The sequence below is a fragment of the Lutra lutra genome, chromosome 3 (genome assembly GCF_902655055.1).
Source record: "Lutra lutra chromosome 3, mLutLut1.2, whole genome shotgun sequence".
NCBI lineage: Eukaryota > Metazoa > Chordata > Mammalia > Carnivora > Mustelidae > Lutra > Lutra lutra.
Genome location: NC_062280.1, coordinates 71,429,810 through 71,456,817, shown reverse-complemented (window position 1 = coordinate 71,456,817; position 27,008 = coordinate 71,429,810). Strand labels below are relative to the sequence as shown.

General features: G+C 48.9%; 2 protein-coding genes across 3 annotated transcripts in view; one reads left to right on the top strand and one right to left on the bottom strand.

Annotated features, from left to right (window-relative positions):
• LOC125095559 (formin-like protein 5) overlaps window positions 1-23,791 on the bottom strand; it is a 62,163-nt gene extending 38,372 nt beyond the window's left edge. The window contains exons 1-2 of the mRNA XM_047722030.1: window positions 22,803-23,791; window positions 22,262-22,360 (exon numbers count right to left, since the gene is read on the bottom strand). Coding sequence (XP_047577986.1) covers window positions 22,262-22,360; window positions 22,803-23,791 — 1,088 coding nt within the window. The remainder of the gene's footprint in view (window positions 1-22,261; window positions 22,361-22,802) is intronic.
• Window positions 23,110-27,008, top strand: part of WIPF1 (WAS/WASL interacting protein family member 1) — a 121,498-nt gene continuing 117,599 nt past the window's right edge. Inside the window, exon 1 of one of the 2 annotated variants that reach the window (XM_047722220.1) lies at window positions 23,110-23,255. The gene's annotated coding sequence lies outside the window, so the exon portion shown is untranslated. The remainder of the gene's footprint in view (window positions 23,256-27,008) is intronic. The other variant, XM_047722222.1, reaches the window with a different exon arrangement.

The following is a 27,008-nucleotide window of genomic DNA, read 5'->3' as shown; positions in this document are numbered from 1 at the left end:
TACAATTCGATGAACAACAAAAAAAATCTGCTGCTTGTCTAATCTGGCCTCATCTCCCAGGACTGACTATTGATTCAGAGAAGGAACTGAAAAGTCACTTCCATTCTCCCCCATTTTAAGGATGAGGAAAGGAGGCTTAGAGAAATGACCTCCCTCAGGTCACAGAGCAATTTGGTGACACAGCAGATCTCACTCCGCCCTTGTGCTGTGTTCATCCCATCGAATAGCCCCACTGTCACCCCCTCCCCCACAAAGCAAGGCCCTGGGGCACATTCCCTCCCTGCCAGCAGAGCCAGCCTGAGTGGACAGCACAGGGCTATCCGGTAGCTCCAGCAGCTCCTAACATCTGTCCCAGCAGTCCGTCACCATATCAAAGGCTTTCATCTTTGGAACCTCTTCTGCAGCTCGGCCCGGTCTCCAGAAGACCACTGATGCGATGGGAGGGCAGGCAGCGGGTGCTGGGATCTGTGTCCCCAGGGAGGTGTCTGCCGAGGGCCGTGCCTGCCTGGGCCCGCATAGCTCTGTGGAGGAGCGTGTTTGCCTAGTGGGAGGACTTCCTGGGAAGGAGGGGGCATCCTGTAAGTGCGACACCGGCAGGTTCGTGTTGATGGGGCTGTGTTCACAGATGGAAACTGGAAGCAGAAACGACTCAGAGCTCAGCCCTCTAAGTCTTCTTTTCCTGCCCTTGGTTGTCGGAACTGGGAGTTTTGTGTTTGTTTGTTTGTTTTTAATCAGAAATGATATTAACATTTAAACAAATGAGTTGGGGTCCACGGGGAGAGATTCTGAGCCCAAGTGTTGGTTGGCCCCAGCCACTGGGGGCCACAGGGCTGTTGTATTCCTCCTGGGTGGGAAGTAGGGAGCCACGCAGAGGGGCTCAGGCAGTGGCCTCCTTGCCCACTGCCCAGATGATTCCACCCCACCGTAAGAACAGGGGCCGGTTTCAAGCCTGAGTTCCCTGCTCCCAGGTCTCAAACCACCATGTTCAAGGTCATCTCTCCCACAGCTGTCACTTGAGTTCCAGCTGCATGCCCGTTCTTGAACGGCCCATAGGCACCGGAGGTCTCTCTCCCTCCACACCCTCCCTCTGCCTCTGCCCAAATCCCTCAAGCCCCACCCCTCAACTATGTCCTTGCCCAACGGAGAGTCTCTGCTGCCTGGGTTTTCCAAGTAAGCCTCCTCGCTGCTGGCTAAGGGCCTTCCCCAATACCACCGATGTTCCAGTCACTGCTGCCCAAGGTTATGTTCCTATAGCCTGAGTTCTTCAACTCTTCCTCCCCAAACTGACCCATGCTGCAACCCACCACAGCCAGTGTTTACCAGTTACCCCAGCCACGGTCTCTTCGGCACCCCCGCCTGGGTCCAACTGCCAGGGACTTCATTTCTTCCCCCTCCCCCTGCCTGGGTCTGTCCTGACTGCAGCCCCAGCTGGGAGTCAACGCTCTCCCTCACAGCTCTTCTCCCCTTTCCTGCCTGCTGATTTACCCTCACCCCCCACAGCTGGGCGGCTCAGTCTTTCCCCGACTCCTACCCTCATCCTCACTGTCGCTGTTACCACTGCAGCTGCTGGAGCCAGGCCGTCCTCCTCACCCTTGGGCTCAGTGAGGGCTCCCTGTGGGCAGAGGAGGCAGGCAGGGATGGGGCGGGGCCAGAGCCTGCTGCTGCCTGGTGGGGGGCAGCCACAGACAGGGGGCAGCAGGGCCTGAGCCTGTCCCCTGGAGAATCTCCAACAAGTCAGCTGTGTGGGCCTCCACTGCCAACTGCAGGCTGCTCATGGGCTCTGGTGGGTTGAGGTCAGCTTGGGCCTCGTGGAGTAGCCAGACCTTGTCTGCCTCTTCAAGGACGGCAGCCACGTGGAGTGGGCCGTGGTCCTTGTCATTTTCAATCTGCAACTATAGTTTCCAGTCCTCCTCACTTTAACTTCTCCGAGCGGGTTCTGGGGCCGCTGTTGGGGACATGTTTGGGCCCTGAGCTAGGTAAGGGCTCCCTGGGGCAGCTAGTGGGGACTGGAGCCCTGCCTGCAGCAGCAACCCAGTGTGTGCCACACCCTTCTGCAGTGGACACCTGCGCAGGCGGGCTGCCAGGTGCGGAGCTGTCCGGCCCAGCTCGTTCTGCAGGTCTGGGTACCCGGTGCCAGCTGCAAAGTCGAGCAGCAGATCCAGGAAGGGACTGTGGTGATGAGTGACTTCAGAGTGTAGTGCTGGGCCCCATCTGCAGGGCTGTAGCCAAAGACGAGGGGTGCCCACAACAGCCCAGGTCCAGCTCTACCTGGGGCTAGTCCTCCCAGGAGCATCGAGTCTGGACCCTGTGAGCCCAGGACACTGACACGCCATTCATGAGTATCCAAAGCCTTCCCAAGCCGGTGCCCTGGCTGTGACCCCACAACCACAGCCCCTAAGTCTCCTTTTGCATTGGTGGCGTCCATGGAGAGGGGCCTAGAGAAGTGGGGAGAGCCCTGTCTCAGTGTCCTAAGGCTGCGTAACCAAGTGTCACAAGCTGGGAGGCTTAAAACAACAGAAATTCCTTCTCTCCCAGCTCTGGAGGCCCGCTGTGGACTGAACTGCATCCCCCAGATTTGTACACCGAAGCCCTGCCCCCCCAGGTGATGGTGTTTAAAGATGGGGCTTTGGGGAATTTGGGCTCAGATGAGGTTGTGAGAGTAGGAGCCTCACAATGGGAGTAGAGCTTCTGAAGGAGAAACACTTGCTCTCCCTCCAGTGCTCGCTGCCCTGTGAGGACCCAGAGTGAAGGTGGCAGGCCCCGAGTCAGGAAGAGGGCCCTCACCGAAGCCTGGCCACGCTGGCCTCCTGACCTCATGTTTCCAGCTTCCAGGACTGAGGGAAAATACATTTCTGTCGGTCAAGCCACCCGCTCTGTGGTAACTGGTTATGGCAGCGTGAGCTAGGACGAGGCCCAAAGTCCAAAATGGCGGTGTTAACAGGCCGATTCCTTCTGGAGGCTCTGAGGGAGAACCAGTCCCAGGCTTCACTTGCAGCTTCTGGTGGCTGCGGGCCGCCCCTTCTAAAGGACCTTTTCTGTCCTTTAGAAGAACACCTGCCACTGGATTTGGGGCCTACCCTAAGTCCAGGATGATCCACAACTGCAAAGACCCTATTTCCAAACAGTGTCACGTTCACAGGTATCAGGGGTTAGGACTGAGACACACCTTTTGGGGCCACTAGTCCAACTCCAAGCACTAAAGCAGGAAGCAGGGTGGGATAGAGTGGCTGTGGGAAGATGGGAAATCCTTCCCGGAAACCCCAGAGGGAGCAGAGTGTGGAGAGGACATGCCGAGCTAGACTCCTGCAGCCTCCCAAAATAGACTCAACACTTCACCCCTGCACCCTCAACCCACCACCACTGCCCTCCCCCAACCGGGAGAGAACTGAACAGCCGCTGAGGCAATGCACGGTGCCCTGTGTCCTGCGGGCCCTACCCGGGGTTATTTCAAATGCCCGGGAGAGAGCAGAGTCGTAACCTCCAGCCTCCTCCACCCCAAAGCCTGAAGCTGGCAGCACGTGGAGGAGCTTTACAAACAGGAAGCACTGAGAGGAGGCTCCACCAAAGCCCTTGGCCAATGGACGGGGCGAGGCCAACCCCCAGTCAGCCTGCAGGGCCTGGAGCACAGGAGTCCCCCAGCCAGGGCAGGCAAGGGAGGAGAGCCTCCTTCCAAAGCCCATGGCGGCGGAGTCAGCAAGAGGCCCCACACCTCGTGGCCAGTGGTGAAGGCAGGACACTGCAGGCTTCAGTGACAAGCCTTTGCACTGGCACGAAGCTTTATAGCCTTCTTCCTTCAGTCCTCACCGCACCTAGTGAGCAGGGGTTGCACTCCCAGTGCTCCTGCTGACACACGCGGCCACTGAGGCTCAGAGAGGAAAGTGGCACCAGAGTCTCAGCAGATAAAAAGCAGATAAAAAGCCCGCAGTGTGGCATCCCGGACCGGAGTCTGGACCAGGAAGAGGCCCTGTGTGGAAAGGAGGTGAGATCTGCATCCAGGCTCTCACGCAGTTAAAAGCATCCACTGAGCCACCCAGGCGTCCCTGCAGGGTTCCATTTAATGAGACTCTGAGAACAGGCCAATCAAGACAGACAGAAAGTAGAACAGTAGTGATGCCAGGGGTGGGGAGAGGGGTGAGTTATTGCTTAAGGTTCAGTTTTTGTTAGGGGTAATGGCAAGTTCTGGAAAAGGAGAATGATGGCTGGGCGACCCTGCCGAGGTACTTAGTGCTGCTGAAATGTATACTGCAAAGTGGTTAAAATGGTTAAGCGTTGTGTATATTCTGCCACAATAGAAAGTGTTTTTTGTTTTTGTTTTTTAAATCATAAACTGCCCCTTTTTGGTCCTTGGTAAGGACAGGCACTGATGAAGATACTAGCTACCTCTGGAAGAAATACTAACCTCTCTCTCCACAATCATCCGGGGCTCCTCAGACCAAGCCCCAGCACATCGTCCTTCAGGAAGGGAGGACAGGATAGAGGAGGGGAACTGTCCCACTTCAGATTTAAACCATTTTTGGCAAGAGGCCCACCCAGCACCCAGGGAGCCTACAACCAAGGGAGGATGCTGAGCGAGTGAGGAAGGGTCTCCCGGCTCTTTTCTGATCCTTGGGCACCTCCTTACCAAATCTTTCTTTCCCCTCTCTCAGCCACTGAAGGCCCTCCTAAGGTAGTTTGTAAGATTATAAACCTCTTGAATAATCTTTATTTTTTGAACATCAACTTGACAAAGTGCTTTTAAGCCTATAGTTTCATTCTCCTTTCTAGAGCCTTTGCCAGATACCTCATTTCCCTTCACTTCACTTGGACAGGCTCTGTAGGGGACACAAAAATCAAGAAGGCCTGGTCCTGGGGTACCTGGGAGCTTAGTGGCTCAAGTGGCCAACTCTTGATGTCCACTCAGGTCATCTCAGGGTCATGGGTTTAAGCCCCGTGTGGGGCTCCACACCTGAGTGGAGTCTGCTTGAGATTCCCTCTGCCCCTCCCTCCCCCCCACCCCCAAATAAATCTCTTTTTTAGATATTATTTATTTACTTGAGAGAGAGAGAGAGTAAGCAAGCAAGCACGGATGGGGCAGATGAGGAGCAGAGGGAGAGGGAGAAGCAGACTCCCCGCTGAGCAGGGAGGGGGTGGTGGATCTCCACCCCAGGACCCAGAGATCATGACCTGAGCGCCAAAATCTAGTGTCCGCAGCCCAACCGACTGAGCCACCCAGGCACAACCCCAGGCTCCGATTACTATAAATACTGTGTGTGCTTATTCAAGCTATACACCTGGATTCTGGCTATTTCATGGTCTACTCTTTGCAGCTCCTGGCAAAAGAAATCATACATCCCAAGTCTGAAGGCCGGACTCAGCCAACATCTCAGCTAGGCTTTGACCCTCATGAGAACTCCAGATTTGAAAATGGCTGTTATCTCCGATTTGTGACCTCCGTACGAGGCCCTGAGGCATTTTTATATGCAGAGCTTCTGATACGGGGAAACCCTGGGTTTATTTAGGGCTCTGAAGACCAACCCCCTACCCCCAAGCCTGGTCTAAGGTAGATACCTTTTTTGTTTTTAGATTTTATTTATTTATTTGATAAAAAGAGAGAGAGATCACAAGCAGGGGAAACAGCAGGCAGAAGGAGAGGGAGAAGCAGGTTCCCTGCTGAGCAGGGAGTCTGATGCGGGGCTCGATCCCAGGACCCTGAGATCATGACCTGAGCTGAAGGCAGAGGCTTAACCCGCTGAGCCACCCAGGTGCCCCTAAGGTACCTGTTTATGATACATTTTATTTTATTTTATTTTTTCAAGATTTTATTTATTTATTTGTCAGAGAGAGAGGGAGAGAGAGCAAGCACAGGCAGACAGAATGGCAGGCAGAGGCAGAGGGAGAAGCAGGCTCCCTGATGAGCAAGGAGCCCGATGTGGGACTCGATCCCAGGACGCTGGGATCATGACCTGAGCCGAAGGCAGCTGCTTAACCAACTGAGCCACCCAGGTGTCCCTATGATACATTTTAAATGTTGCCCTTTTTTCTACTGATCGTATAATTTAGGAGAAATTCCTTTAGGAAAACAGTGTACCCTGGTAATAATTCTATTGTACAGTGATCGGGTTTTTTTTGGTTGGTGGCCCTCTTTGGGGGAGGGTGGTTAAATGGCACAATATACTGCTGTTATTTGAGGAGACAGGGACAAACCTAGAGAAATACCATTTTATTTAAATAACCTAGGCAGCAGCTCTCTCTTGTGGCGAAAGGTAAGCATCACAGCCACTGAATTAAAACATGGAAAATCCTCCCTTAATACACATAAAACTTGCTTAAATGAAGAGCTGTTCCCAAATATTTTGAGTCTAAGAAAAGCACAGTGCTTAGTGGCCCATTTTAACCAGAAGACCTATGGCCACTAAGATTTCATTAATTCTTCAAACACTGACTGAGCACTTACTGGATACCTGTTACTAGGGACGCTAGGGTGATCGATCACACAGTTGCGCTCACAAGGGCTGGTGCACCGAGATGCCCCCTTTCTCATAATACTTCTTCTGGTCCCCAGCCAACTATGCCCTCTGGCTCCTCTGAACTACCCCCTGGCACCCTAAGGTTGGGTCTCCTCCTGCCTCTCCCCTCCGCTTCCCATTATCAGGCAGCTTGTCTCCTCCCCCAACTGGACCGAAACAGCTTTGAGGGCAGCAGCCACATCTGATCGGCTCAGTTTCCCCACAGCCCCTCATTCTGCATTTGTCCAGTTGGTATCCAAATACATATTTGTTCAATTTAATCTAATTCAACCAAATCAGAAAGCAATAAACTCCACTGCTAAGTAAAATAACAGGTTCTAATGGAGGCCTGTGTTTCAGCTGCTCTGTACACATAACTCTCATGAACGGAGATGTAGCTGTTGTCTGGGTGCTGCCAAGATGCACGGTGAATTTTTCTAATCGTTTTTCTGTGGTATAAGGATGCAAAGGGAAAATAAGACTTATTTTATCCTAGAACCCGTGATGTCAGCAAGGGTTTGCTCCACACCTGCGCGTCTGTCGAGACCAGATGCTGGACACCACAGGTGCTCCTTGTGGGCACCACGTCAGGTCCCTGAACGCCTTCTTTGGCCAAGTCACCTGGGGCAGACAATGTTCTAAACCAGTGGATCTCAGACTTTGGGACATCACATAAAACATATTTTTAAAATCTTTTTTCAGGGACTAACATGCAGTTGCCAATATCGTATTTTGCTAACTATGAATAGCTTTTTAAATCATCATTTGTGATCTTCATTTTATGAAAAAAAAAAAAAGAATTTTAACACCAAGAAGTAAGAAAAGTCACACTTTCAGAATAAAGAATTTCTTTTAAGATTTTTAAGGTAATCTCTGTACCGAACGTGGGGCTTGAACTCACAACCCAAGATCAAGCATTGCACACTCTGCTGACTGAGCCTGCCCAGCCATGTATTATTTTTCTATTGACTACATTTAACTCTGGATCTTTCTACAGTTCCTTGACCCAAGCACACACTTGGGTCAAGGAACTGTAGAAAGTGGAGGGTGCCTGGAGGCACACACTTGACACCCATCCTCTGCCCACCTTTTCTCCTCTTGGATTCAAGAGTTTCTTGTCATTTGCTAATTCTCTCGCTCAGGGTTGCCTTGTATGTGAGAATGACCAAGAAATCACCTCCTGCAGGACAGGAGCTAGAATGGAAATCGCTGATGCCAAAACCCCAGTGAGGGAAAAGGTGGGTGTAAGATAGCTGTCAGGTGCGTGCCCTTCTGTCCACGCCCCACTTTCTCTCCCCATCCAAGTGTGTGGTCTGGTTGGCTGGGAGCAGGGGCATTCATGGGAGAGCCTTGGATAGGTGAAGGGATAGGTGGGAAAAGAGAGACCAAGGAACAGATCCCACTTTTGGGAGTGGCATTTCTCTCCTCTCCAGACCCTAAGGTAAATAAACAGCACAGAATAAGAGTCTGAAGCTGCTGCACGCTCTGCTTTTTCAACAGCCTTGCAGATGGCTCTTCTCCCTGACCATTGCCAAAGAGCCGAGCCAGCCGATTTCAGGAAGGGGCTGAGGCTGGCCTTCTCTCCCTCCCACTCCGGGACTCAGATTAGAGAAGGAAAAGTGCTCAGGAGCTGCTGTCAGAGCCTAAGGGGATGCCTGTACGTGCGCGTGTGTGTGTGCATGTGTGTGTACAGGAGCTCAGCCCACCCTGAAGGCCTGTGGGCAGCCGCAGGAAAGAAACCCCCTGAGAAGTGCCAAAGGACCTTAAATAGCTTGCACCCTCAGAGTGCTCCTTAAATCAGCCTCCACACACTACCCTCTCCCGGACAGAGAGTCCCTCTGTGAGGGTGTCCCAGGGGCTGATGGCCGCAGGCTCCACCGAGACTGAGAGGCGAGCCTCCCAGGGCTCTGCCCTTAAAAGCAATACCAGCCTTGGTGCTCACATTAGACCTGGCTCTGCACTGTCTGGGGAGAGCCTGCCACAAAGGGCAGGTGTCCCTCTGACTCAGGACTAGGGTCTCGGAACAGCTCCCACCCCCCACCCCAACTCCCACCCCCAGTGGCCCACAGAAGCCCCTCCCCAGTGCCCACTCCTCAATGCTTCGCAAACATGTGTGGCCTAGTGTGTGGGTGGCTGTGGCTCATCCCTGCCTCTACTCATCACCCCAGTCCCACACACCAGCAGAGAGAAAGCTCGGAAATCACCGCTGAGCTGAAAAAAAGAGAAGGTGAAGGAAAAGACCTGCCAGTGTGCTCTGAGCGCTCCAGGTGAAAGCTCGTGTTGAGCAGGTCAGGTTCCAGAGGGACCACACCCAAACCTCTGTCTCAGTTACCAGGCCCATCCTCCCACCTTCACGCACTGAAAATGCAACTCATCACCTCGAGCATGAGCTTTCCCATCTCCTCTCCATCCTCTCCCACCCCAGGGGTGGTTCTGTCCTTAATTTCTTAAGCAAACCTCTGGCCCCGAAATCTAAGGGGGTCCTTGTTTGTTCCTCAGTGGGACGGACCTCTTAGACCCCTTCCCCTCCAGTTTCCCCAGGCCCTCCATCCCTCCCACCACCTCTGTCACCTTCATGCTGTCCTGCTCCCTTCTCCAAAGACCAGGCTGAAAATGGTGCCAGCAACTAGTGGGGAGACAAGCACGGGTACAGTTTGTTTCCAGGAGGTGAGCCCTTCCTGGGGTCAGTTGTAACATTTTATCATCTAACTTCCTGTAATATTTTATCATCTAACTTCCAATGCTCTTAAACAAGGGTGGCCAGGTAAAGTATAGTATTATCCACTTAATTGGAATTTCAGAGAAACAACAAATAATTTGGTATAAGTACATTCCATACAATATTTCAGACAGGCTTTCTTTGCTAAAGCTGGCAATCCTATCTTAAGCAGATGTAACAATCAAAATGATAATCTCACTCAGGGAGCACCTCGCACGTGCCCTTTAATTAGAGAGACCGTCTGTGCAGCTTTGTCTGGGACAGCGCGGGCACACTGGTGGTCCTGGTGGATTACTAACAGCACCCCCAATTATGCTTTCAAGTGTCTGACCTCACATACTTTTAATGCCTCTTGCACTTTAATTTCAATTCCCATGACAGCCTTATGCAAGATTTTATTATCTCCATTTTGCAGACAAAACAATTTTCAGAAGAAATAACAAAGTAGCCTAATATCATACAGGAAGGAAGGAAGTAGCAACACCAGGATTCTTGGGCAGGTCTGGCCAACTTGAAGCCCCTCTTGGCATAGACCTCCGAGCTGGTACAAACAGAGGTCCCCAACTTCCACAGGGGCTCACCCCCTTGATGAGTCCTGGTCCCTTCAGGACTCAGAATCAAAATTATGTACAAGCTTCTTTTCCAATCAATGGATTCTGCCCACACACCACTCAAATTTAGCTAAATGGATGAAAGATTTCCAGTGACCTCACAGAGAGAATGAGTCTGGGAAGAACTGTTCATACCTTAAAAGGACATGCTTCTCTGACTGGGTGATGGGGATTCAGGAGGGCACTTGCTGTGACGAGCAGTGGGTGTTGTATGCAAACGCTGAATCACTGAATTGTACACTTGAATCTGTTGCACTGTATGTTAACTGGAATTTAAATAAAATATTCTTAAAAAGGACATGTTTCCTGTGGTGACACCACAGCTACCAAGAGGAACTGTGAAAGAATGTATTAGAGGCAACAGTGAGATGGGGAGAACACAGTCATCTCCCCTTCAGTCCAAACAGGCAGTCTGGCTGCCCAGGAAAGACAGAGGACGGGAAAAGGGTTCGCCTCTGGCCATCATGCTCATAACTATAGTGCTCCTGTGTATTCACACAGCAAACCTAGAACATACCCTTATTATGTGGCAGGCAAAACACTAGACATTCCCGAAACTTGATGGCAAGCTAGACAGAGGTGGCCCTACTCCCCCTGAGCTTCGGGTCTACTGGGGAATCAGGTGAGTTGCCTGGGGAGGGCGCAGGCCAGTTCTCACACCTGGCCCAGCCTGCCTTCAATCCCTCCTTTGTGCATCCTGGCCTCCTCGGTACTAGAGTTCTAGCCTGGGGAGGTCCTGCACTTGCTGGGTGGGCAGCAGGAGGCAGAGAGCTCCCGTGGGACAGGGACACACTGGAGCCTGAAGTATGGGCTCTAACCAGTCCACGCCCACTGATCAAGCTCAAGTGTGTCTGGAGGACTAGGCTCAGCCTGGCCTTCTGCTGCACGTCTCACTCCACGCTTCAGCATCCCTGAGAGCTGGGCAAAGTCATTTTACATGGGAAAACTGAGCCTTGTGACCGCTTATGTGGCACGGGCAGACCGTGACCCTGCTCCAGGTGTGGGAGCTGGGCTATGAATCTGGAGGTCTGGCTCCCGCTGAACCTGGACCCGGGAGTGAAGGCCCAAGGTTGCACGATCCTGGGGCTGGAGAGCAGAGACAGCAGACACTGAAGGGCATCTACCACGGGCGGGAGCCGTCCCAGGTTCCCAGCATACAGAGTCATTTAAGCACCACCATGACCCCATGAGCTAGGGTTTCACAGATGACAAACATGGGGAAGTTAGAGAACTTGTCCGAGTGACACAAGGAGCAAGTGGCAGATGGGTCAGTGCTTCTAGGTCAGCAATTCCTGACTCTGAACATGCGTATGAATCACATGGGGCATCTTGTTAAACTGTGGGCTCAGGCTCAGTACATCTGGGGCTGGACCCCAAACTCTGCTGGGGCCCCACGGGATGCTGATGCTGATCGCCCCCGGGTCATGCTTTAAGTGACAAGGCCCTATACTATCTCGCCTCTTGGTAATTCAGCTCTTTTATCCTCAACTAAGCATTTCCAAATGACTCTGTGTGTTAGCTGTATCATTTCAGCCCATTTTCATTGAGCTTATCCTGCACCAGAACCTGTATTAAGAGCTTTCCATGAAGTGAAGTAGGATGCGATCAGTGTCCTTACACTGACGCGTAGGGACGTGAGGAAACTAAGGCCCAGAAAGTTTAAAGAACTTGCTCAGGGTCACAGATCTGGCCCCACGTGTTCCTGCAAGGTGTCTGCAAACAGAGAAGTGGAAGAAAGGCTAGCTCTTGTGGTCTGTGGACAACACCCAGGTGGAAAGCACTCGGTGTTGTAAAGCAAGACCTAGAATCCATCTGGTTCTCGTGACACAAAATCCAGCCCCTCTTCCACCTGCCCTTCCTTAACCTTGAGCGAACGATTCCCGTAAGAACTGTCTTCCTTCGGAGCTGAAGGAGTCCTTAACCAAGCCAGCATCATCCCCCAGGGACAGAACAAGCTTGCCTCGCCCCGCTGTCTCCCTCTTCAGAGTCCATTATGCTGGTTAGAATCCCTGGAAGCCTGGAGCATCCAGAGCTCCTGGGAAGGCCCTGCCATTGCTGCCCAGAGGGCATCTTCCCAGTTACCGACCACTAATTCGGTCCAGCAGCAGTGGGGCTACTCAAGCCCGAGACCTGATGTGAATTTTCAGTGACTCCGTGCTTTTCATGCCCCGAGCCCTGGGTCACCTCTTTCCCCTCCTACTCTCCCCTCTCTCCTCCAGTATCCAGTTCCTCCCTTCTTTTTAAAGCACACCCGCCCACCCCACACTTCCTTTCTCAAACTGGCTTTCCAGAAAGGATCCTTTGACTTCTAAACTGACGCCAGATAAGGCTCCAACAATCGCATTGGTTGAGTCAGGGGTGGGGTGGGGGTGGGGGGATGGGGACAGAGGTCTCAGAGATCCCACAGATTTCTGCCCTTGGGAAGTTTGCAGCTTACTGGGGTAACAGATACAGGAGGAATTTCAGCAGAGAGAGGGAACTCCTCAGATGTAGGCACATCAAGGGTGCTGTGGGGGCCAGGGGAATGAGAGGAGATACCATCACAGGTGTGTTCTGAAGACTGGGTTAAAGGCAGCCAGTGCAAAGGAATTCCAGGCAGAAGCAACAGCAGTGAGCAGAGCACAGAAGCATGGACAGCTCTGCTATCTTATACTTTGGAGCATAGAATAGAAAGCAAGGAACAGCTACAAACAAGATGGGAGAACAAAATAAGGGTAATATGGAGGAAGTCCCTGAATGCCACGTCAAGGAGCTTGGAATTGCTTTTCCAGCCAGTCGTTCTCAGATACCACCCGAGGGTCCGGTTTGGAGGGCTGAGCGTGGACAGACATCGCAACTTCCACCCTGCGGTCCCCACCGCCGCCCGCACCCATGCCTCGGTCTGCTTCACATACTCACTGCTCTGCACAACAGAGTGTGAAGAAAAAGTTCTGTTGCCAAAGATGTGCGCGACCACTTCTGAGGGAACACTGTCTCAGGGGAAATAAGGATTTCAGGGAGCAGGAAGAGGAAGCACTTGGGGTTGTGTCTAATTGGTGGATGCCCCGGAAACACCCTCTTTCCAGGCCAGCAAGTGGCTGTTTCATTTTCCAGTTTGATTCTGTGATGAGTGAGGAAGCAGGAGCTGCTTCCTTCCTTCCTCGCTGGACCCCACAGGCCTCAACGGCCCCCACGCCCATTCTCTCTAAGCCCAGCCTGCAGGGTCGTATCACTCCAGTGACCCCTTGATACGAAGCTGGTGATTACAGGAATTGTCAGGCCCCACAGTGCTGCTGACCTTGCTGACAATATCTATCCATTCTCAAGCTTTTCTGGGCCTCCTGGTGTCCGCTGTTGCTTACCTCATTGATCAACAGCACATTTAAGCCAGTCTTATCTTCCCCTGCTTCCAGAAGACCTGGCTCTTCTGGGCTCCATGCCTGGTCCTCCCCCCCACCCCCTGCCCCCAATCACTTGGTCAGGTAATGATTATTCCAGTTCTTTTAAGCTCCCACATAAACGAAGTCCCTCAGCCCCTAATTGTGGTTGCTGCTCAGCCAGACGCCCCCCACAGTTCATGCCATCTGGCTGGCTGGTGGTGCTGCCTTGGCCCCCAGGAAGGCAGCCCTGGTAAATCATCCCCCACATCCGCCCCCCCCCCCCCCCCCCCCCCCCGGGTGCTTATCACGTCGCCACCTGGGATTCACTGAGCCAGCTGAAGCTTACTTTCTCCACAGGAACGCATCCGTCCAGACAGCAACAAACATTCTGAATGTGCATAGTATCAATAAAAATGTCTGAGGAGGTAACCCCCCAATAGATTGAGATTGATTTACTTCCAGATTATAATTATGTATTACTGTAATAATGTTATAGACATTATTAAATATATATAAATACAAATTAAAGCAAATGGGTTAAACAGTATTTTTAAATGTTTTATTAATGTTACATTTTTGCTCTCACTAGAAAATGGAAATGTTCTAACAGGGCTAGAATTAAATATGCTTCGCTTAAAAAAATTAATAGACTTTAGTCTGGGAAGCAGTTTTAGGTTTACAGAAAAACTGAGCAAAGTACAAAGAGTTCCAATGAACCTGCTCAACACTTTCCTCTCCCCAACGGCCCTTTAATAACATCTCCTATTAGTGTGCTACATTTTCTATAAAATCATGAGTCACTGCTGATATATTATTATTAACTATTAAGTCCAGAGTTTACATTAGGGTTCTCTCCGTGTTGCACATTCCACAGGCTTTCATAACGTAGAACATGGATCCACAATTACAGTATCATACAGAATAATTTCATTGCCTTAAAAATCCCCTGGGCTCCACCTGTTCATCCCTCTTCCCTCCCCTCAACCCCTGGCAGCCATGATCTTTTGTCCGCTCGATTATTTTTTTAAACTTTGGTTAACCCTTTGTGAAAAAAGTGGATTTGAGGGTCCAGTTCTACGTCCACGCCCTGCTTTTGAAGTGCCTGGCCGGCACAGAGGAAGAGGAGGCCTCACAAAGGTTAGTGGCTACAGATGGGGATGGGCAGCCATGGTGCACGTAGGACATCAGAGTTAGTTGTTCAGTACCAATCACCTGTTACGTAAAGATCTTTATGAAATTTGGTTGGTAAATTTCTCTCCTCCTGCAGCCAATCATTTACTCATACAAGCCTATCAGAAGCTCATACATTTTATAATTTTAATAAAGGGCCCAGATGCCCCCCTTTCTTATAATACTTTGGAAGATTTTAAGCAGATTCAAAGTTCCTCTCCAAGTTTTTAAAGTATGCTGATATGAGAGTTTTTATAGGTAGTAAGCTTGTTTGTTTTCTCTAAAACTAAACCATTGGATGATGGGATAATAGAAACTTTTCTAAATACCTGTTGGTTTTACACAGGCTCAGTTGGTTAAATGTCCAATCTGATTTCGGCTCAGGTCACGATTTCAGGGTCTTGGGATTGAGCCCCATCTCAGGCTCCATGCTCAGTGCGGAGCCTGCTGGAGACTGTCTCCCTCTCCTTTTGCCCCTCCCCCTACTCACTCTCTAATAAATAAATAATCTTTAAAAAAAAAATTTAAAAAACCCCAACACTCTTGGGCTATTTTAGCGAGCACCCCTCTCACCTTTGAAAGAGCTGTCTTCCAGATCGTATTTTAACAGCATCTTCATAAAGCACTTTTTTTAAAAAATAAAGAAATTACTCAAATAAATTTAGCCTTTCCTGCCCCCTTCCATTGTCCCTCACTTCAGCAGCCTGAAAACATGGAAACAACCATTCCCCGTTGCCCAGACTCCCCCAGGGCTCCCTGTGAATGCAGAGACAGGCCCACCCTGAAGGCTTTGGGTTCATCCCACTTCCTGGTTATGGCATTAAGGTGCCACTTCTCCAGCTGCACTGCCTTGTCTCATGGAAGTGAAATTCCCGGACCCTCATTATGGGAGGAGAATGATTGGAAAACCATTTGCCTTTGGAAGCACCTAAGGTCTCCATCAGTAACTGAGCTGGTACCTGACCAATAAAGCCAGGATGTGAGCAGAACAAATGCTTTCCTTGTCATTAAGTTCATTCCCCGAATAAATAAAACCTGCAGCCCGCATGAGCTTCCTGAGACACTTACTCCGGGCCGCCTGCCGGCTCCAGATTTAAATCCTTGTACCTTCCTCACTGGCCCAAATGAAAGGGCCACAAGGGCACCATAAACCAAAAAGTGAACCAAATTCCTCTGGAACTGTGCTCCCTGCCACCACCCCTCCCTGACTCCTATTCTGGAAACTCAGGATTAAGTAACTGCCCCCCCCTTTTTTTACAATTTTATTTATTTGTCAGAGAGAGAGAGATCACAGCAGGGGGAGTGACAGGCAGAGGCAGAAGGAGAAGCAGGCTCCCCACTGAGCAGGGAGCCCGATGCAGGACTCGATCCCAGGAGCCTGGGATCATGACCTGAGCTGAAGGCAGCGGCTTAACTGACTGAGCCACCCAGGTGTCCCAAGCAACTGCCTTTCAGTTTCTCTTTTATGTGAAGAGACTATAGTGTCATGTTCAGAGGAAATAGCCCATTGGCAAAGAGCTGGGCCTGCCCATGCTGGATATTTTCCATTCACCCCTCCAATCCTGGGGGGCTGACCTGTGAGGGCAGAATGGTGGGTTTCCTTGTCCCATGGCTCCTGACCGGGCTCAGATGATGGAAGGCACCAGCAGGAGAGGAGTAAAGTCAGGAATTTATTCCTCTAGTCTCACCCCTCTGGGTCACCATGGCTTGGCACCTTGTTCTTCTGAAGGTCACAGCTCCTGCCAGGAGCTCTCTCCTGGAACTGAGGCTTCCTTCTCTTGGTTCTCGTTAATATTCCCCCCTCTTCAGGCTTAAAAGTAGTAATGGCTCCCTGCTCTTCCACTCTTGGAGCATGGCACCATTCCTTGTTCCTCTTCCTAAACACCTCTGTAAATAATTCCTTTATTAGGCTTTCCTATATCATCTCATTTGAGAAGATACCTATTTCCTGATGGCAACTGCCAGCTATACTGGCCAAACCTCAGCTTTGGTGTAAATGCCATTCTTTGGTTCTTGATGTGATACTAAGTCAAAGATTAGAATGGATGTGAGTAATGGTCACTGCTGCTAACAATAATGATAACCAGCTTTTCTTTCGTGTGGAGAGTCTGACACCATGTGTATTACTCTACACAAGTTAATTCACTTTAACCTACAACACCTTCATGAGAAGCCTGGTAGGTGAAGAAGATCCGAAGATGATCCCAGTGGCCGCTGCCTCCTGATATACCTGCTAACACCCTCGCACTAAGTGTGGACTGGATTTAGCGACTTGCTTCTAATGATTAGAACACGGCAGAGTGACGGTATATCACCTCAACATCATAAAGGCCATATATGACAAACCCGAAGCTGACATCATACTCAATTGTGAAAAGCTAAAAGCTTTTCCTCAAAGATCAGGAACAAGATAAGGATGCCCATCCTGGTCACTTTTATTCAACACAGTACTGAAAGTCCTAGTCACAGTAATCAGATGAGAAAGAGAAAAAGGCATCCAGATTGCTAAGGAAGAATTAAAACTGTCAGTATCTGCAAATGATATGACACTATATACAGAAAACCCTAAAGACTTCACCAAACAAACAGACAAAAAAAAAAAAAAAAGAAAAAAAAACCCAACTATCAGAACTAATAAATGAATTCAGTAAAGTTGCAGGCTACAAACCAAGAGTATATACAGAAACAGGTTGCATTTCTATACACTAATAATGTGCTAGAACAAAGGGAAATTAAGAAAACAATCCTATTTACAGTTGCATCAGTAAGAATAAAATACTTAAGGATAAATTTAGCCAAGGAAATGAAAGACCTATACTATGAAAAATATAAGACACTGATCAAAAAAAAAAAATTGAAGATGACACAAACAAATGGAAAGAAATACTGTGTTCATGGATTGGAAGAATATTGTTAAAATGTCTATACTGCCCAAAGCAAGCAATCTACAGATTCAATGCAATCCTTATCAAAATACCAATGGCATTTTTCATAGAACTAGCACAAATAATACTAAAATTTATATGGAGCCACAAATAATCCCAAATAGCCAAGGCAAACTGAGAAAGAAGAACAAAGCTGAGGTATCGAAATCCCAGATTTTATTTATTTGAGAGAGAGAACATGCATGCACGGGTGGGGGTAGGGGTAGGAGGGAGAGGGGCAGGGACAAGCAGACTCTGCGCTGTGCCCAGAGCCAGTTTGATCCCATGACCCTGAGATCATGACCTGAGCTGAAAATAAGAGTTGGATGCTCAGCTGACTGAGCCCCCCAGCACACCACAGTCTCAGATTTTAAACTATATTGCTAAGCTACAGGAATCACAACGGTATGGTACTAATCCAAAAACAGACACATAGCTCAACACAACAAAACAGAGAACCCAGAAATAAACCCACGCTCATATGGTCAATTACTCTACAACAAAGGAGGCAAGGATATGCAATGGGGAAAAGACAGAATCATCACTAAATGGTTCTGGGAAAACTGGGCCCCTTTCTCAAGCCATACACAAAAATGAACTCAAAATGGATTAAAGAGCTAAATGCGGGCCCTGAAACCATAAAGCTCCTAAAAGAAAACATGGCAGTAAGCTCTTAGACATCAGCATTAGCAATATTTTTTTTGGATCTGTCTCTCCCGGCAAGGGCAACAACAGCAAAAATAACAAATGGAGCTATATTAAACCAAAAAGCTTTTGCACAGCAAAGGAAACCATCAACAAAACAAAAAGGCCACCTACTGAATGGAAAAAGATATTTACAAATGATATATCTGATATGGGATTAGTATATGAATCACTTACAAAACTCAACACTAAAACAAACAATTCAACTAAAAAAATGGGCAGAGGACCCGAATAGACATTCTTCCAAAGAAGACATCCAGATGGCTAATAGACACATGAAAAGTTGCTCCACATCACTAATCATCAGGGAAATGCACACCAGAACCACAATGAAGTATCACTTCACACCCACCAGAATGGCTATTATCAAAAAGATAAGAAATAATAAGTGCTGACAAGCATGTGGAGAAAAGGGAACCCTTGTGTGCTATTGGTGAGAATATAAATTGGTACAACCATTGTGGAAAACAGTATGGAGGTTCCTCAAAAAATTAAAAGTAGAACTATGGGGGCTCCTGGCTGGCTTAGTCAGTAGAGCATGTGACTGTTGGTCTCAGGGTTGTAAGTTCAAGCCCCATGTAGAGATTACTTAACAATAAAATCTTAATAAAAACCGAGAATTACAGTATGATCCAGCAATTCTATATCTGGATATTTATCCAAAGAAAACAAAAACACTAATTCAAAAAGATATATGCATCCCTATGGTCATTGTAGCATTATTAACAATAGCTAAGATATGGAAGCAACCTAAATGTCTATGGAAAGATGAAAAAAGAAGATGTGACACACACACACACACACACAACACACACACACATGCAGAGGAATATTATTCGGTCATAAAAAAGAATGGATCTTGTTATTTGTGACAACATGGATTGACCTAGAAAGAATTATACCAAGTAAAATAAGTCAAACAAAGAAAAACAAATACCATATAATTTCACTTATATGTGGATTCTAGGGGCACTTGGGTGGCTCAGTGGGTTAAGCCTCTGCCTTTGGCTCAGGTTATGGTCTCAGGGTCCTGGGATCTAGCCCCACATTGGGCTCTATGCTCAGCAGGGAGCCTACTTCGCCCTCTCTGCCTGCCTCTCTGCCTACTTGTGAACTCTGTCAAATAAATAAATTAAATCTTTTAAAAAATGTGGATTCTAAAAAACAAAACAAGCAGATTCATAAATATAGGAAACAAATTGGTGGTTGCCAGCAGGTAGAGAGGTAGGAGGTAGGAGGACAGGCAAAATAGGTGAAGGGGATTGAGAGGTACACACTTTTCTGGTTTGAAAACAAGTGAAAGGGATGTAAAGTACAACCTAGGGAATGTAGTTGATAACATTCTAATAACTTCATGTGGTGACAGATGATAAATATATTTATCATAATCATTTTGTAATGTGTATGTCAAATCACTATGTTATACACCTGAAGCTAATATAATATTCTATCTAACTATATTTCAATTAAAAATAAAATAAAGTGGCACTTGCGTGGCTCGGGCAGTTAAAAGTCTGCCTTCAGCTCGGGTCACGATCTCAGGATCCGGGATCAAGCCCTGTGTGGGGCTCAGTGCTCAGCACAGAGTCTGTTTGTCCCTCTCCTTCCCCTTCTAAACCTCCCCTCACTTGCACTCTCTCTCTCTCAAATAAATAAAATCGTCAAAAAATAAAAATAAATAAGATAAAAAATAATTTGTAAATTTGCTGTCCCATACTAAGATTTGAATTTCATCAGATTCAACACTTTTTAAAGTTTTTTTGGAATAAGTTATGGTACAAATAATCAAAATATTCAGCTTTTAAGAGCTGAGTCCTTTCAGGTCTGGAAACCAGTAAATCCATTAGATATGTACTGACCACCCGCTGGGTGCAAGACTTTCTCCTCCCCATGCACACCCTAATTCTCAGTACCATCCCCTAGCCTATCATGGAGCTTTTGTTCCACATAGCATTCCATTTCCTCCCTGCATTAATTCAGAAGTGAGAACCCAAAACATTCAAGGTAATATAGAGCCTTTGACCAGATCTAATTGAACATCAAAAATCGTCTGTCAAAATAAAGATAATATTTTCTTCTTTTGATATTTGGCACCAAGGATGTAGAGGCAAAAACTACTCAAACTATTCAAGCCATTCACACCAGCCGAAGCTCGGCGGCAGAATAAATACAGAGGTCAAGTCCAGAGATGGTATGCATAATGTTGGAGCAAGGGTGTCAGTGTCAAAATAATCTGGGTTCACAAGCTGAGTGATCCTCAGCAGGTCTGCTGAGCTCTCCAAGTCACAGTTCCCTCATGTGTAATGGGGGGTTGGGTGGGGGGGAGGCTCAGAGCTATTTCACAAAGTTGCTATGAGAATTAAATGAGATTCTATATGTACAAGGACCTAATCTGGTCACGGTATTCATTTATTAAGCAGCCATGAGTACTAAGGACGTGTCAGGTGCTGGCAACACTGTGGTGAACCAGGCAGACAGCTCCCTCTGTGTGCCTCTCCCACCAAACTAGGGCTACTGTCTCCGGGGGAAGACAAGCATTAAACAAGTACCAACAAACACAAATAATTGCTATACGAGGAGAAGTTCTAAGTCACCACAGCCTAGTTTAGAGTTCCCAAAATGGTAGCTTATGAAATGGTAAACAAATATATGTATTTCATTATATTCTGCTCTGGTAAACGTCTTTATTTCGTCATTCTCAATGTCCTTCTCTCTCTCTCTCTCTCTCCCTTCTCCTTATTTCCCAGTATCATGACAACATTTCTAGCCTACCTTCATATTCAAACAGTATTCAATGGACCATTTTTTCTTATTAACTCATTTATATCAAGTATACATGACTGAAAAGGTTTAGCATAGTACCTCAGCCTGCTACTAACTTCAGTATCGTTTTAAGCTATAATTTGGCATTATCTGAGAGGAAGAGTATATCTGTGATAGAATTTTAGGTTTTCACTTTTTTTAATTAAAAAGTTTTTAAAACTTTTTCAGCTTTGGGGCGCCTGGGTGGCTCAGTGGGTTAAAGCCTCTGCCTTCGGCTCAGGTCATGATCCCAGAGTCCTGGGATGGAGCCCCTCATCTGGTCTCTGCTCAGCAGGGAGCCTGCTTCACCCCGCACATACCCCCTGCCCCCGCCTCTCTGCCTACCTGTGATTTCTGTCAAATAAATAAATAAAGTCTTTTAAAAAACAAAAAACAAAAAACTTTTTCAGCTTCAAATTATCTAAAATTTATAATTAAGTTGCAAAAACAGTAAAAAATGTTTCCAGATACTCTTTACTCATCTTCCCCAAATGTTACCATTTTATATAACAGCAGCCCACTTACTGAAACTAGAAAACTACCATTAATAAAATATTATCCAGGTTTTGACTTTATTGAGAGAAGTGTTGGGGTCTGAGGAGGGAGAGCCAGAGGCATTCTGTAGGACTGATCACTGACCTCATGGGTGATTTAAAAACAGTGGACAATTCAGCTTTCCATTTATTTTGGGCTTCCAATGATAAAATGATGGGAGGGGCATGTATATTACCTTTCTAATTTCCTTTTGTGTATACTAATGCTAAAACTTCTGTGGATTTTTGAAAGACATAAACTCGAGAGTTCTTTTCCAGCAAGTATTTGATTCCCTAGAAGGTCCAAGGAACTCTGCTGAACTTTGGGGAATCAAAGATCCGATCCTATTCTGCTTGTGTGACACTATGCCCCACATCTTTAGAGGGATTATCACATTTAATCTTTACAACAATCCTAGAAGATAAGACCTGCTGTTATGTCTGTCTGACTGAAGCAAAATATAAGGCTCAGAGACCCACCCAGCAAGGAGACCAGGCAGCTCCTCACCTTAACTTCCACACCACACTCTGGTAAGTGCTACTGAAATGTTCTCAAATCTGGAATAATATGTTGCTATATGAAATCACTTGTCCTTCTCTTATATAAAACATAACGTGGACATACTACCATAGAAATGCCTTAAAAAGAAGAGCAACTATATAATAAACCTTAATAAGATGGGTACATTTAGGAACAAAAGTTTGTCAATAGGAAGGGTTTACATCACACTTAACCTTTTTCCAGAAGTGCTGTTGTCCCTGTACCTCAGGATACAAATGTGCCCTGGGAATGGTATAGGCAGAGACGGCTTCAAGTCATGGGTGAACAATCTCCTGAGCCTAGAACATCAATACTCCAGCGCCCACATTCCCACCCTTTCTGCTTTTATTCAAAGGGATAGACAGCCCTGGAATTTCAGCATATGATTAAGTGGTTATTGCACTGATCATACCTTGTTGTTGTTTTCAAACGCACACGTTCTAGTATCTGCGTCGTCCTGGTGAGTGTTAACTTTTCTTTAGGTCCTGGGGTTTTCAGAGCTGGTCCGAGCCTGGTAATTAAGAGTTAGCTTTGGCAATGGAGTAGAACCTTCCCTTTCTCCAAATGTTTGCTGTGATCCTGCGGTATCTGAGGACGTGGGAGGCTGACAGATCCATCCCCACTAGAGGCAAGAGCTACTCAAAGAACCCCGCCCGTTTTGTGGGGAGGAATGGCATCTCCCCGCGGGAAGGGCGGCCCTGTTGTCCCCACACAGTGGATGGGGGAGACAGACGCACATGCACGTGGGCTTCTGGGGGTTCCACTCCATCTGGAAGTTCATTTAAAAAAATGAATTTGAACTTTAAGGTGTCTCAAAGCTGGCCCCCCTCTTTTGAGAAAAGGGGCGAGAGCGATGGGGAAAGGCTTTCCCTCGGGTGAGGGGAGGAGGCGCCCCAGCGGCGGGAAGCGGCCGAGGATGCCGCGTCTGGGGAAGGGCCCTCGGGGGTACACACCGTCCAGATCCCGCTGGTCTGCGGACGCTCGTCCCGGACCCCACGGCCGCGTGCTTCACCGCGCTGGGGAGGGCACGGAGGAACCCACGAGCCCCGGCCTCCCCGCTCTGCACTCTCGCCACGCGGCTCTGGCTGACCCGAGGCGGCGGGGCGCAGAGCCTCGCAGGCGGGCAGGCGGGGCGGGCGCGGCGCGGGGAGGAGAGGGCGAAGGGCCGGCGGCGGCCTCGCGGCGCGTCCACATGTGGCGGGGCCGCAGGGGCGGGGTGGGTGGGGGGGACCGGGAGCCGAGGGGGAGGGTTTACATCTCCGCGAAGTTCCCGGATGGTCGCAGCCTCCCGGCGCTGAGCGCTTTTCCTGCCCGGCAGGCTCAGCCCTACAGACCCGGGAGAAGTTTCCCAGAAAAAAATGCCCGGCGCGCCGCGGGGCCCTGGAGCCGCCCGGAGCCGCTGCGCGGTAAGGGACGCGCCGCCGCCGCCGCCTCGGACCGACCGGGACCCCGGGGGCTCAGGGCGGCGCCCGGGGAGACCCCCGCGGCCGCCGGGGACGCCGGGGAGGGGCAGGGCTGGACGGCGGGGTGGGGAGCGCCGCGCGGCAGCGGGCGGGGGCGCCCGGGGACGTCGGGGCTGCGTCGGCGGCAGGCGGTGGGCGCGGGCGCGCGGCCTCGGGAGGGGCGGAGTGGGGAGGAAGGGGCCGCGTACTGCTGGGCTCCAGGCGCGGGCGCCTCCCGCCTGGGCTCCGGCGACCCCAGGGCCGCCCGCGGGACCCGCTGCCGCCGTAGTTCCCCAGGCAGGGTCTGAGTGGGTATGCGCTGGAGCCGCATCTACGTCCCCCGGCTCGGGGTGCTTTTGGGCATCCCCGGGCCAGTTCATGACCAGGAGCCGCCTCGCCTTCTTCGCTGGAGGAATCGAACCCATCCCGCAACTAGGCTCCCGCCTGCAGACTGCGGCTGCTCTGCGGTCGGTGTAGACGCGCGCGTTAGATGTGGTCATTGACCTTAGAGGCACTTCCAGCCCCTGTCAGCGCTCCCCTTCAACCCCGGGGCCTTTCCCGAACTTTCCGGGCAGCCTCGCTTCAGCCTCATTCCCACTACTTTTTTCTACTAACACATTTTTCTTTCCAAAAAAGAACTGTTGAAGAAAGTTGCAAGCGTAAAAGAAACCAGCTGACCCAGTCGAGGCGACCCAGATCTTCAAAGGGTGCTTAGTTAGACTTTCAACTTTTGGAGAGTAACAAAGGGTGTGTCTGTATCTGCTAGTCTTCTGGTCCCGTATTATCCCAGAGGAATATTCCCTCCTGGGCCCGGGCTCCTGGCCTTATCTCAGTTCTCCGGGAACCCTCTCAAGTTGTTAGCAGTGACTGGATGGACTTAGTCCCTTTTTCTGAAAATTACGTGTCACTACTGTCCCCTGGATAGTTCCTTGACCCCACTCCCCAGTCGCTGGCACTGTATGGTGCCAGACTCCAGGCAGTGCAGCCGTGGAGCCCCGGGGCACAGTCCCACCCTGGGTGGGTTTTCTTCTGCCAGTTTCCCCAGGCAATTTCAAAACAGTACTGTAGCTTCACTTTGAGTCATTGGCATATTTTTCCTCCTCGAAAATGCCTTTTCTTGTAACAGATAAAATAACTATAGAGACTACTGCCTTCCAGTGTTTCGTATCTTTACCTGCCTGTCATCCCCATAAGGCTGTTTCTCAGAAACCAACCACTCCCTGGCCATCCTGCCCCTCCATCTGTAGGAGCCCATTACCTGTTATGGAAGTGTGCAGACAAGACTCTGCAGGTGTTATTAATCATTTTAGTTCCATCATCATCTTGAGACCTACTCAACCCTGCCATCACTTTGGCTCCCTGGGAAGCACATGAACTCTTCTGGGTTTGTGGGGCACGTGGGTGGCAGACTCTTGGTATCGGATCAGGTCTTGATCTCACCATCCTGAGGTCCTGGGTTCGAGCCCTCTGAGGGGTTCCACACTGGGCATGGAGCCCGTTTAATTTTTTTATTTATTTTTTATTTATATTTTTAGAAAGATTTAATTTATTTATTTGACAGAGATCACAAGTAGGCAGAGAGGCAGGCAGAGAGAAGGAAGCAGACTCCCTGCTGAGCAGAGAGCCCTATGTGGGGCTCGATCCCAGGACCCTGGGATCATGACCTGAGCCGAAGACAGAGGCTTTAACCCACTGAGACACCCAGGTGCCCCATGGAGCCCATTTAAAAAACAAAATAATTGTTTTGGATTTGTGTGATGTAGAGCAAAGGGATTTGTAAGCAAGGTAAGATCAAATTCTGGGACATTTACAATGAGATTACTTCGAACTAGAGAGATTCATGCCTTCCTCCATTTGTTCGTTCACTTCTTTTAAGACAATTAAGTCTCTAGCGGGCACTCAAACACTTTCTTGTGTCATTAGGCATATCATAGAACCTGAGACTTGTTTAGCTCACCCAAGAAATGGGGTTGACAACATTTGCTTTTTGTGCATCACATGGTATGAGGATCAGGTGGGGTGATGGAGTTCAAAACAGCAAAAAGCACAGCACAGGGCATCAGAGGGCTACCCAGATACCATGCAATGCGTAGTATCCAGATAAAAGACTGATAAAGAGCTGAAGGCCTGAGGGGGACGGTGGTGAATGAAGAGAAGTTGGTCTGCTCGTATCTTTCAGATTGACTGTCTCAGGGACACTGGCCAGGGCTGAGCTTCCTTTTGTGGGAAGAGTTCATTCCTGAGTCTGGGTCACTGTCTGATATTTCAGGGTATTCCTAACTATGGTTGTAGTTTTAGAAAATAGATGGTTTCCGCAGAGTACACCAGGGGAACAAAACTAAAGAAAAGCACCTCTTATGTGTTGCTATAATGCATTTGTCTTTAAGTACTCGTATTCTATCTCCCAAAGCCATGGTCTTCCTGAAACCTGTGCTTCAACGAGGTCCACCAAATTCCATTATGATTTCCATACAGAGGTCTCTGCCAGTGTGGCCTAGCAGTCCACAATTAGGCCAAGTGTTGGAAGGTTGGTAGGCGTGGCCTTGAGAATAGCCAGGACCCACATCTATGCAGCAGGTCTCCATTGGACTCCAGCCAGATACTCTTTTGGGATGGAGGGTGCCTGCTAGGGGTCGCTGCTGTGCCCTGTGCTGTGGCACGCAGAGTGGGAGGCATTGCTGAGAAAGAGATGGGAGTTTGCCCCCTGAAAGCTTACCTCCTGGTAGAGGTGGGACAGGTTTCAAACAGTGGAATGCAAGGCAGAATGTGGCAAAGAAGCTAAAAAAGATATAGATCAAATGCAAGGAATTTAGAGGAGAGTCAAATTACTTCCAGTTGGAGGGAGTCAGTCCTTCACTCATTTGTCCATTTAACAAATATTTATGAGGTGTGTACTAAGGGCCAGTCATAGGAGGAGAAATAGGCCCGTTCCCCTGTTTCTTCCTTCACCGCCTCAGTGAGGAACAGTTCCCGTTCCGGCTCCCTGTCGCAAATGAATACTTTCTCCCTCAGCCTCATTCTATCACCCAGCCCAATATTTGGGTGGTTTCTCACCCCGTAGGGATTACTGTCAGGTCAGAAGAATTCTGGCTCTTGAATACTTTGGAATAGTTAAAAACTCTGGTCACACCAAAGCTGCCATATACCTTCAGTTAGTCGAGTAATGCTGTTCTGTTTCTGTACACTTTGACTAATACTGAGGTACACTGGTCCTTAGCCATGGGTGTGACTAGAAGCTTGTAAAGCCTTGATTCAGCAAATCTGTGTGAGGCCCAGAAATCTGTTATTTGAGACCCCCCTCCCCCCCCCCAAGTAATACTGATGAGCTACCAGGTGCAGAGTCCCCTAAAGGTGAAAGCATGGGTGAGGGAGTTGGGCAGAGCTTGCTTCCCGTCCTATTTCTGTCTTTTGCAAGTTCTTTAACCTCTGTTTCTTGGTCTTTAAAATGAGAGTAACTGCCTCTTCCTACAGGCTTGTTGTGAGAGTCTGATGACGTCATGGGTGTGGATGACTTAGCGGATTACCCAGGACAGTGCTGCTGCTTGGTATTTGTGGGCCATTACTATTACTCTTAATCAGTGTTAGTATGTACAAAATACTGTTGGTTTTCGTCTTTTCAAATGAACACGCAAGAAAAGCCTACATTTAGGAACAGCCTTTAATAGAAATTAGCATAGGATGACCCCTCAGTGTGTCTGTCCTTGAGTGTTTCACCCA